This window comes from Pezoporus flaviventris, unplaced genomic scaffold, assembly GCF_033815535.1.
Source record: "Pezoporus flaviventris isolate CSIRO_AGI_PZ_B2104156 unplaced genomic scaffold, CSIRO_AGI_Pfla_v1 ptg000037l, whole genome shotgun sequence".
Taxonomy (NCBI): domain Eukaryota; kingdom Metazoa; phylum Chordata; class Aves; order Psittaciformes; family Psittacidae; genus Pezoporus; species Pezoporus flaviventris.
This window is the reverse complement of record NW_026892585.1, coordinates 466,052-477,760: the sequence shown is the minus strand read 5'-3', so window position 1 is coordinate 477,760 and position 11,709 is coordinate 466,052. Positions and strand designations below refer to the sequence as shown.

At 48.0% G+C, this 11,709-nt stretch overlaps 1 protein-coding gene across 1 annotated transcript; it reads left to right on the top strand.

Annotated features, from left to right (window-relative positions):
* The first annotated feature begins 1,045 nt into the window (after positions 1-1,045).
* On the top strand, positions 1,046-10,343 carry SFRP4 (secreted frizzled related protein 4). Its single transcript, XM_061465041.1, has 6 exons — positions 1,046-1,862; positions 1,977-2,048; positions 2,137-2,202; positions 4,730-4,928; positions 7,663-7,726; positions 9,714-10,343. Exons 1-6 carry the CDS (start codon positions 1,199-1,201, stop codon positions 9,900-9,902), a joined length of 1,254 nt encoding a protein of 417 aa, XP_061321025.1. The 5' UTR covers positions 1,046-1,198; the 3' UTR covers positions 9,903-10,343.
* The last annotated feature ends 1,366 nt before the right edge of the window (positions 10,344-11,709 follow it).

The window sequence follows — 11,709 nt, the reverse complement described above, 5'->3', positions numbered from 1 at the left end:
ACAGCGCGCAGGCGGGCGGGCACGGGCTGCGCCGGTGGGGGGGGCGGGAGCGGCCCGCCTCCAACCCGCATCGCCTCCGCGGGGACCGGCAGGCGGCGGCTGCTGGGGGAGCAGGAGGCAGCGGGGAACGGGACCCCCGTGCCACGCTCGGTGCAGCCGGGGGGGTTTGCTTGCCCCGCCGTGAGCGCTGCTCCTCAAGGGGTGATGCGAGAGGGGCACCGAGCCTTGCGGTACTTCTGGCGCCTCTGGGTGGGCTTTGTGTACCCCCCGGCAGGACGGGCTAACTGCTTTAGTGTTGGTGGCCCCCCACGCTCTGCCACCAAGCACACGCCTCCCCCTCATCTCCCCCTGCCCTCTCCGTTCGGCTCTGGATGATCTGCTGGCACACGGAGGGAGGAGAAGTCCGTGTCCCACCGGCCGCTGGCTTTCCGAGGCTGCTGCAATGAACCGCCACTGAGTTAATCCCGTTGTCTCCGCGGGGTCCTCAAAGGTGTTTACCCACGGTGGAGAAAGGGGATGGAGGTCTCACTTTAGGAATTTCTTCCTAATCTCTAATCTCAGCCTCCCCTCTGGCAGGTTAAAGCCATTCCCCTTGGCCTGTCCCTACATCCCTTGTCCCAAGCCTCTCTCCAGGTTTCCTGCAGCCCCTTCAGGCACTGGAGCTGCTCTCAGGTCTCCCCTTCAGGAGCCTTCTCTTCTCCAGGCTGACCCAGCCCAGCTCTCTCAGCCTGGCTCCAGAGCAGAGCTGCTCCAGCCACTGCATCAGGGCTGAATGGTCACGGATCACCAAGGAAATATAATAATAATAATAATAATAATAATAATAATAATAATAATAATAATAATAATAATAATAATAATATAACACCACCACCACCAAGAACCCAGTCCAGTCACTCTGCACTCCGGAGCTCCTCCGAACCCGCATAAAGTTTCTGCTCCGTGTCCATAAAGCTCATCCCTGCGAAGGGGTGGGGGGGATCCGGGTCCCCCGTCCCCCCTGCCACCGCCTCCTCCCGTCTGCCCGCGTCGGCAGACGCGTGTGGTTTGGGTTTGGTGCGTCCCGTCCCGTCCCGTCGTCCCCCTCCTTCTCCCCCCGCTTCCACCTGAAGGAATTTATGACACAGATGAAAACTGAACCGGGGCCGCGGACGAGAGACGCAGTGATGTCGCCGGGGGATTAAACGGGGTGGAGGTGATGTCACCGTGCCTGCACAGCAAAACACACACACACACACACCCCCGGAGGAGCGGTGCTGCCAAGGGAGCGCGATCGGCCCCACGTCACTCGTGCCACCGGTATAAATGCGGTCCCGCGATGTCCATGGCTGTCGGCGCGGCGGCTCCCGACACTTGCCTGCAGCCGGGGAGGCGGCGGAGCAGGAGGAGGAGGAAGAGGAGGAGGAGGAGGAAGAGGAGGATGCTGCGCGCCTTGGTGGCGGTGTCCCTGTGGCTGCGGGTGAGCCCGCGGGCGCAGGGCGCGCCGTGCGAGGCGGTGCGCATCCCCATGTGCCGGCCCATGCCCTGGAACATCACCCGCATGCCCAACCACCTCCACCACAGCACCCAGGAAAACGCCGTCCTCGCCATCGAGCAGTACGAGGAGCTGGTGGCCACCGGCTGCAGCCCGGTCCTCTCCTTCTTCCTCTGCGCCATGTACGCCCCTATCTGCACCCTGGAGTTCCTCTACGACCCCATCAAGCCGTGCCGCTCCGTCTGCCAGCGCGCCCGCGACGGCTGCGAGCCCATCATGCGCCGCTACAACCACAGCTGGCCCGAGAGCCTCGCCTGCGACGACCTCCCCGTCTACGACCGCGGCGTCTGCATCTCCCCCGAAGCCATCGTTACCGACCTGCCGGAGGGTGAGCCCCGGGGATCCCCTCGAACCCCCACGCTCTCCCCCCGGGGGGCTGCGGGACCCGTAGAGCCCTGCCCGGGGGGACTCCCCGCTGCAGCTTTCCTCCCTCTGTTCTCAGATGCGAAGTGGACAGACTTCACGCAGGGTGTGCTGGTGCCCCCGGAGCCCGACTGCAGGAGCCGCGGCCAGGGTGAGCCTCAGGCACCCCCCAGCTCCCCTCCCCGGAGCAGAGCCACCCCTGGCACCCCTCAACCGTTTCCTTTTCTCTTCCTTTGAAGAGCGATGCAGGTGCAAAAAGACAAAGCCAACGCTGTCGACTTACCTGGCCAAGAACTACAGCTACAGTAAGTGCAGGGGGGGGAATGCTTCTCTCTGCCCATCCCACCGCCCTCTGTGCCCCCCCACGAGTTAGGCGGCTGCCTGTGTGTCCAGGCCCCATCACCGTCCCAGCGCAGCCTTTCCAAGTGGGTTTTTGCCTGAGGACACCTCAGCCCTCCTCTCCCAAGCCCCATCACTGCGCACACCCGTGCAGGCAGGAGCAGTCATTGCACAGGTTACGGTGTGTTTCTGATAAAGCAGATGTTGGTGATGTGAGCTGGCATCAACCGGTCGCTCTGCAGAAAGGGTGCCTGCTGCAAAGTGCAATTCAATCTAATGTGAGCAGGACCCTCTGCCAGCTCCTGCCTTCATCCAGCGGGTGGGATGGACAGGGGTTTATCACCTAAATAAAACTTGTAAATGTGAACGTACCGGAGGCAGGGTGAAAAGTTAGTGCTTAGAAATCCATATATCCATTTACTTACCAGCCAGAGTTTCACCTGGCACGCAGTTGTCAGAAGTTTGTTGAATTCAGGAACAATTTGCACCATCCAGCGAGGAGCTGGCTGATAGTTTAATCATACATTGCATGGCATATTGGCAATACAAGTGAATACTCAGCCCTGTTCTCCCTTCCTCCCCCTGCCTCTCTGTTTTTCTGATGCTGGGAGTCAGGAAGAACTCAGATTAAGATTAGGTAAATACCAGATCAAGCATCTGTTTAAACCCCTATTAGCTATGAATTACCATGTAGTATCATGGTCTTTTGCACTTTATGGTTTTTTTTCTCAGATGGCAGTCATTTCTTCAATGGATTTATTCGATTCTTCTGCAATAGGGTGATTATGTCCATTCCATTCCTCTTTGTCTGATAGCAGATGAAAGTAGGCTTGTAGTTAACTTCTTTGTTAGCATAGGAAAAAAAAGAACAATATCCAAGCCCAGTTTGGTGGGAAAAAATCAGAACATCTAACTTAGGTCATTTTATGCTTTTTTGTTATGGCATTTTGATGCTTTTGTATCACATGTTTTTCTTATTCCTTAATCTACCTTGGTACAAGATAGTGGTATGTTCAGGTAGGACAATGAACTTCCACACTGGGCTGAAATATCTGAGAAAGCAGTGCTACAAAATTAGTATTCTGAAATGAAATAGAGATTCCATTGAATTTGTGAAATCAAGATTTTGGTTGTGGGAGGCAGGTTTTTATTCATCCTCCTGAAATAGATATGCTCCTATGGAAAATGAACTGAGAGACAAGGCAAGACAAATAATAAATAAAATCAGGGTGGGTTTTTTCCCTTTAAAATAATATATAAGTATATTTATATTATTTTATGTATGCATATATTATTTATATATCCTTTAAAATCATCTGTATAAAGCCAAACAGTGTTTGTAGCTGGTCAGACCTTGGTTGCAATCAGACTTGCAAATGGGTTGTGAGTCTCCTCAGCTGAAATCCCTCATGTGTTCTGTGGCTGTTACACATCCTGATAAAGTTAGCACAAAACCCTCAGGCTGCACTGCAGTTGCTGGCCTCCTCTTTTCTGCACGTGACGTTTGCTCCGAACGTGAGATCCATTGGAATGCTTTTGACCTGGTGGCTGCCAGGGACAGCATCACCCCGTGGTACATACCCTTCTCATGCTTCTTTCATTGAAGAGTTCTGTGATCATAGGACCCTTCCTATTGTGGCATTTTCTAAGACCTAGAGTTTTTCATGCAAAAACTATGCTTCATTTCTCTGATTTGGTGCCTGTCAGAAGAGAGAAGGGGTGAAATGCTGCGGTGCAGGGTTCAGAGGTACAAAGTTAGCCAGGGACCATCCTCAGAGCAATCGACAGAGTTTCACCTTCTTGCACCCACACAGGTAGGCAGTTTTCCTCAATAAAAGGTAAAAATATGACTGTTTGTGTGTTCGGAGTCAGAAGAACCCGTTTCAGAGTCTGCTTTATATGAAGATCTTGCTACTAATGAATAATCCAAAGACAAAAGAAGAAAACAAGTACAGACCTTTTATAGAGCACATTACAGCATTCCTAAGCTTTTTGGGTTTTGACTGCTTGTTTCAAACCTTCCTTTCTTTCTTCTGTCTAAGAAAAGACTTTGGTTCCTGGATCTAACCTACAGGAAAAATGATTTTATTACTGAAAAGACTTAATTCACACTGTTTGTGGGGTAAATTATTCATTACTTAATTGGAAATAGCCAAATGTGGCTATAGAATGGGGTTTATTTATGCCGGGGGTTGCTCAAGTCTGAGTCAAAGGAGCTCTTTGTGTGTGTGGTTCCAGGAGAGATCACTTGGCCTGATCTGGCAGAGATTTAAGCACATGTTTAACTTCACAGTTGTCAACAGTCCTACTGAAAACCAAATTGGGATCAGGCCTCTGTTATTCTAAGCCACTGTACGTGCCCACACATGAAGCAGTCGCAGGTTCACAGCCAAAACAACAGCTTCCAATTGAATCAGTTTTATTTAACGCTGAGATGTGTTTAATTTCCTCAGACCATTCGCTGTTCTCACGCCTCTCCTTTTCTCGTTGCAGTCATTCACGCCAAAGTAAAAAGTGTCGAAAGAGGGAACTGCAATGAAATCACCACTGTGGTTGAAGTCAAAGACATCCTGAAGTCCTCGACACCCATTCCTCTGTCCCAAGTGCCGCTTATCACAAATTCCTCCTGCCAGTGTCCACCCCTTCAGCCGAAGCAGGATGTTCTCATCATGTGCTATGAATGGCGCTCAAGGTGAGCCCTGGTGATGTGGTGCAGGGAAGTGATGGGCGGGAAGTGGGACCAGCAAAGCTTTCCTCATCAAGAGCCTGGTTTGTTGATAGTTTTTCTTAGCATAACCCACACGTGTTTCAATTACTTTGGCAATTAACTCTTTCCACGGTGTTCATAAAGCCTGGCTCGCACATGGAGCATAAAACCTGGTATTGCTTAATGCATTGTGCAGCACTTGAGGCATCTCCAGCTGTTTGGGAGCATTTTCCCAGGACCACGTTCCATAGCTATGAGCTACAAGCCTGATGGTGGTTGGAGATGCTGCTCCGTGTTGGCAGAACCACATGGAAGGTGTAGTTCTGCCTCACTGAGCGCAGAGGAGGGGACAGGAGATGATACCCATCTCCTCTCCACAGAGCTGCTGGAGAGCCGGGCCTTCTCCACCAGCCTATCCATAGTGTGGACCAGTGCCATCAGTGGGATGTTTCTGATCCCACAGCTGTACCAGGACCAGCCAAAACTGCAGCCCTTGGAGCTCCAGGCCCCGGATGGCAGCTGAAAAGTAAATACTCTGGGAGCAGCGTGCCAGTGCTGCCGTATGATTAAAAGACAAAACAAAACTGTAGCAGACCTCTCATCTGGCAGTCAGCCTGGCCCCAGGCATGGGAGGAAATCCAGCATGCTGGTCTGGAGGGGAGGGAGAGATGAATCACAGCTCCCTTTTCCCTCTGGGCCTCTGAGGTGGAAGGAGTCATCCCATCCCCGTTAGCACCCCAAGTGTAGCTGTAGCAACAGATGTCAGCAGGACCGGTAGGTCCATGTGCCTGTGTGCTGTGCATCAGAGGCTGTTTGTGAAGTGTGTAGCCTGCCATCACATGCAGTGATGTGACTGTAAATTGATCATGTGCACTTGTAAGGACCACAGAACATCTATGTGCAGAACTTGATGGGCCATATCCATATTCTCAATGAGTTTTAGCTTGATATTCTAAAAGCATTCCATTGGAAAAGTTGCCATCTGATACCTTACTACCTTAACTTCCTTTTCTGAGCTAACAATCATGGTATTGTAATATTACACAGCACTTTACCTCTCCAGGTGTGGAAGTGTTTCACAAAGGTTAATCTAGAGCCTTCTACTTGTGTTAGCCATTTGGGGGATATATGCTCTGTTGTGGCTGCCCCATCCCTGGCAGTGTTCAAGGGCAGGTTGGACACAGGGGCTTGGAGCAAGCTGCTCTAGTGGAAGGGGTCCCTGCCCGTGGCAGGGGTTGGAGCTTGGATGGGCTCTAAGGTCCCTTCCAACCCAAACCAGTCTGGGGTTCTGTTCTCTGAGTCACACAGAAGGACCAAGATTGTGGTTGAAGAGCACTGAGCTGCAGAGGTTTGCTGGAGAAGGCTCTCAGAAGGATGTCAGGAGGGGGATATTTCAAAAGCGAAGGATTGCAATCTGCCTCTCCATTACAATGGAAAAACACACCATTCACAAAGTATCTTGTGATGTTTGTTTAAAGGTCACTGAGGGTTTTAATTTCATATAGTGTACTAAAAGGGATTTGAAAAAGAAACAGAAACTTTTATATGTGTTTCCTGTTGAACTCAGTGGCATGAAAACAGGAGGTTTTGAGTTACAGCAGCCTGTTAAAATGCCAGAAGTAAAATTAGTGGAAGCTGTATCTCCACCAAAGTCAATGGCAAAAAAACCCATTGGCTGTCAATAAGGTTAGGGTCTCAGCCAACAATTTGACCTGAACAGAAGCTGCATTAGATGTACACTGTGCTGTGGTTTCATTCATCATGATGTGGCCTTAGCTTTAATCCTGCATGTTAATTCAGCATCCCTGTGCAATGAAATAGTTGTTTCTAGGTTGGCACTTAGAAGGTGTGACATCAGGCTGCTCTAGAATAAACTCTTTCACAAGCTGTTTAATGCATATACATTTAATAGTTAACATTTTTGTTTTCTTCAGTTGATAACACTTAGACTCAGTATTTTCATACAGGACCTAGCCAGATTTCATTGGTAGGCAAGTACTACTGCCCCTACTTCTCCACAATCCACTTCAAAGCACTAACTAAGTAGTTCCATGCAGGAAATATATAATACTGCATATATTTCTATGTATAACTCCTCATGTATATAGAGGTAGAAATTGAGATGATTGTAAGGGATCAGATAATGTTTCAGCATTCATCAGCTGTTCTGTAGTAACTGATGCATGTGAAACAGCATTTTAGTTCATTCAGAAGTAAAATACATTACTTTTAACTACTCTTCTGCACCCAAACACAAACCAACATATAATGGACATTGGGAAGCAATATATGTACATATACATTTAGTTTCATGGATGTTACCTAACCCACCACTGCTTTTTATCAGTGACCAAGCCAGGACAACTTTCCCTGCAGAATAGCTGCAGGGGAGGCCAAAGGGCTCTGAATGCTTTCTGAATTCTGGCCATGCGCTGCAGTGTTGGCTCTAAAATCTGATTTCTCTTAAAAACTCTTTCCTGTTCTTATGGAGTTGGGAGTAGAAGTTCAGCAGTGTCAGTGTCAGCGTGTAGGAATCCATTGGGAAGTATTTAGGGACGGAGAAAAGCAGTTTTCTGCCTATCATCCCATACACAGAAACCACCGGTACCAGTACCTCCTGGAGCACCCCAACCTCAGTCTGTGTTAAATCACCTGGAATGACATCTCAGGAATCAAAATCAGAAATACCTGTGACGTGTGTTTGTTTCTTAACCTTCAGGTTGATGCTTCTTGAGGGCTGCCTCGTTGAAAAATGGAAGGATCAACTGAACAAAAGGTTCAAGGTAAATACAACCAGGGGAAAGACTGAACGTTAAACACCTTTGTTCTACCTCAGCGCTCAATAACTTGCTTGACTTTCACATGTCTGTGACACCTGTGGGCATTGTTATTTTCACTTCAACACTTCCATACCTCAAAATGACATATAAGTGAAAATCTGAATGTTTTAGTCTTGCATTTTAGGGTCTCTGAAGTTTTATTTCTCTTTTGTCTGCAAACTGTCCCTAAGTAGGATGGTTGGATGGTCTTTGTGTGAACTCTGGCTTATTACAATAGTGACTCAAGGGATTTCTTTCATATCACTACTAAGGCACATAACCGTCAGATAGGTGAGAGGCAGGTGAGTACATAGTTCACATTAGATAAGAAAGGAAGTTAAACCACTGCAGTGGATAAATGGGCTTGGCTGCATTAAAGATTGGAGGCTTGAGAGACACATTTCTCACCATGTGCTTCCCACTAGCGACCCACTGGAAGTATTGGGCATCCCCTCACCATTTTCAGGGGACACTGGAAGGAAAAGTCTATGGTATAGAGAGCTGGGAGGCAGGAGCAGCAGATGCCCCTGCTTCTGGGGGCTTCAGGGTAGTGTTTGCTGTCACTCCCTGCGTGCAAACTCCTGTTTATGATGGAAAGAAAGGATGGATCAAGACAATGTCTGACTCTTCCTCACGCTTTTAGAGGTGGAAGAAAGCTATTTCTGGAGTTTAGGAGAGGTTTCAGAGCATTAAGGACAAACATGTATATTTATTGTAGTTACAGTCTGATTGGCAGTTGCTGAAGAGGAGGCACAAAGGTGCAGGTTATCTGTCAGTAGAAGCTTCAGGATCACAGACCTGCTTCTTGCAGACATTGTATTTGATGCTTTTGGCATTCCTTTTTCTCCTCACTTTCTCATGTAAAACCCATATGTAAAAAAACCCAGGCTTTAAATCTCTCAAAAATAAAACCATTGCAATTGCAGATGGTCCCACGTGGGATTTAGGAGAACACTGACATATGACTGGGACTTCTGCAGTCCCTTAGCTGTCAGCTTAATGGCCCATTACTGGCACACTATGTGTTTTAGTGGCCTCCTCACACTGCTTTGTCATCTCTAATTGTGTCTTGAAGGCAGTTTGGACATTCATTTCCAGGCTGTCAAGTAGAGGCATGTGTGCCAAACAAAATGCTTCTCAAGCATGCATTGTTCCCTCTGATATGAGTAGCTTAAGAAATCAAATCCTCATTGTAACATGCTTGAGTGGGACACTGGTAAATGCCTGCTGATAGTTTGTGTTTTATACAGATGCATGCACTGACCCTGATCACACAGAGGTAGCCAGTACGGAGCCAGGTATCACAGTGGCTTTGTTTTAACACCCATCGTTCATCTCTGAAGGCTTGCATCCAGCTTTGATCTTGAGTTACCACTGAAAATGAATGCTTTGAGCTGTCTGTGGCCCACAGAAGACAGTTGTTAACACAACCACAGCATGGCTGGTCTCTCCTCCAGCCAGGACAAGAGTCCGAGTTGCAACAGGGTCAGTGAAGAGATGGAATAGGGAATTTCCACCTTTCATTGTAGCTGTGTGTTTAAGTATGTGCTGTGAAAGGATAGTCTGAGGAAAAGGCAAGCACGTTCAGCAGGAGAGCAAAGAAAGGATGTGCAAAGGAGTGCAGATCCTGTCTTTTTGACAGCAGGGTGCCAGCATCCCTGGATTGCTGTAAAGGCTTGGGATGTACACACCCATGCAGCATGCACACAAGATGTGCAGTTGTCATTTCCATCAGCTGGCATCACGGAAGCTCTCCCACCCAAGAACATGGGCAGGTTCTCGCTGCAGACAGCCTTTACATGCTTGACATCAACAGCCCTGCAGGAGAGAGCACAAACCTGTTAAAACCAGCATTATTATCAGCGCTTCAGGCTAGCTTTGATTAAGACATTATTATTTATGGCTAACGTTCCTCCCTAATGCAGCCTCTTTGTCTTCCGCATTTCCACAGAGGTGGGAGCAGAGACTGCAAGAACAGAAGCTGCGAACAGCCCGCAGCAAGAGCCAGAACGCAGGGCGCAGTGCTCAGAGTGGACCCCCGAAATCATCAGCCAAAACCACCAACCCGCTGGTCAGTGGCCCCAAAAAGGCCACGAAGATAAGAAATGGCCAGAAAGAAATCAACCCGAAGAAAGTATGAGCGTGCAAGTGGTGAAAGACTTTTCTTCCCGCACGATGAGGGTCGCAATCTGCCTTGGTCAGCAGGTTTTAGTCATCCAGAACTCATCGACTTACAAACTCCTGGCAGTTTCTGCATAGACATTTTTGCTGCACTTTACTTTTTCAAGGTTTGCTTTTCCTTTCAAGCCACTGCAAGCCATAGGGGGTAGGTTTGTGTTAACGCGTGGCAGGCTTATTCAGGCTGAGCTTTATCTTAGGGCTCTGATTTGCAGTTCTAGCTAAAACTAGCCTTGGCTGCCAGTGGTTTTAACTCCTTGTGCCGGTTGCCTGCTCTGCTTCCCCGCCAGAGGTTGGAGAGCTGCATGGGGCATTCACAACCATTGCATTGCAAACCTGAGCCCTGTGATTTAAGTGCTCTCTCCTCAGAAAGTGCATCGGTGTAGTAGCTGAGGAGTTAGTCTGGGGGAGCGGAAAGGGAAGGTAACCTCTGGCTGACATGTCAGGCAGCAATTACTGCTGGAGCTGAATCTATCTGCTCTTTGGAATCACAGCCCTTGTTCAAAAGCATAGTTTACCAGTAAGCATCTGGGTATGCATTATGTGATTATTTTTATGTGTGTGCCAAAAAGTACGCTTAGGGTTAATCTGGTGGGTTTGTGTAGAAAGCAAAACCATGCATTGAAAGCAGACATTTCCTTTTTTTTAATTGTTCTTCAGGCTTCTGTTGTAATAATTTCAGATATATTTAAGCTCCTAATTGAAAAAATCAGTGTTTTTTCAAAGGACAGATTGAAGTGAAGCTGATCTGCACAATTCCTGAAAGTAACACTTCTGTTTGCTGTAATATAGCTTCTTCATGAGAACTGGACTAGAAGCAGTGTTCTAAATGTAACTGACAGCTACTGTACAGGACGAAGGAGAAGATAGGGCTTCGTGTGGCTCAGTGTTCATTTGGGTAATTTTTTATTGTTTGGCACCGTATTTCTAAGCCTTTCTCTGATACAGAATAAATAAATAACTGACTAAATCAATAAGGCCTGTCCCCATTAATGGACTTCTCGACACAACTGCCTGCAGTTCTGCTGATCAGGAGGTAACAGTCACCCTGCCAAGGGTCACAGGCAAAGCAGATGCTTTTTATGTATTAAGTTTTACTGACTTAACATGCTTGAGGAATTATAATGGCAAAGGTGGTATGAAGCTGATCAACCTAACTCCAAGGTAGGGTTTATGCTCTCCTTCCCAGGCTGTGCTTGGATGAGGCAGTATGGATAGCACAGTCTGATTTCTGTTCACCTGCATTGACATCATAGGAGCTCATGTTAGACATCTGAAAGACCTTCCTGAATTCCAGCAGCAAAAGGAAGGATGAGACTTGGCAATTCTGGTATCTACAAACCAAAATGAGCGTTTTTACAATACAGAGGGTCTATGTCAGGATGAAGGAAATAAAACAGGCGTCCTTGTGTAGGTTAAAGTAAGGATTTACATTTGGTCACGTCAGTGTGTTGGTCTTTGTCACTGCAAGAATTCCAGTGGCGTTTGCATGCGTGAAATTCAAGGCGGAATATGCCGGAGAGTTTTTGGTAGCAGCAGTACTGTACCTGCAAGTATGCTAACACAAGCTGAGGACATAGATGCCAAGTTAGATGCTTAAAACAAAGGGACAGAGGTGTTGCAGAGAAGGGGTATAATAGTGTATGGGGCAGTCTGGGGAGGGGAATAACCCTACATGATCGTTTCTTGAGCTTTGAGCAGCTGGTTAAAATGTGCAGAGGTCAGCATTCGAATGTAGCCTTTCCTGTTAATTCTGGGCAGATGCAGAA

Excerpts from the sequence above, each read along its gene's own strand:
- SFRP4 (XM_061465041.1), top strand. The coding sequence starts at position 1,199 with ATGTCACCGTGCCTGCACAGCAAAACACACACACACACACACCCCCGG. Across the intron at positions 1,863-1,976 it reads CGTTACCGACCTGCCGGAGG|ATGCGAAGTGGACAGACTTC; the intron begins GTGAGCCCCGGG and ends CTCTGTTCTCAG. Across the intron at positions 2,203-4,729 it reads GGCCAAGAACTACAGCTACA|TCATTCACGCCAAAGTAAAA; the intron begins GTAAGTGCAGGG and ends TTCTCGTTGCAG.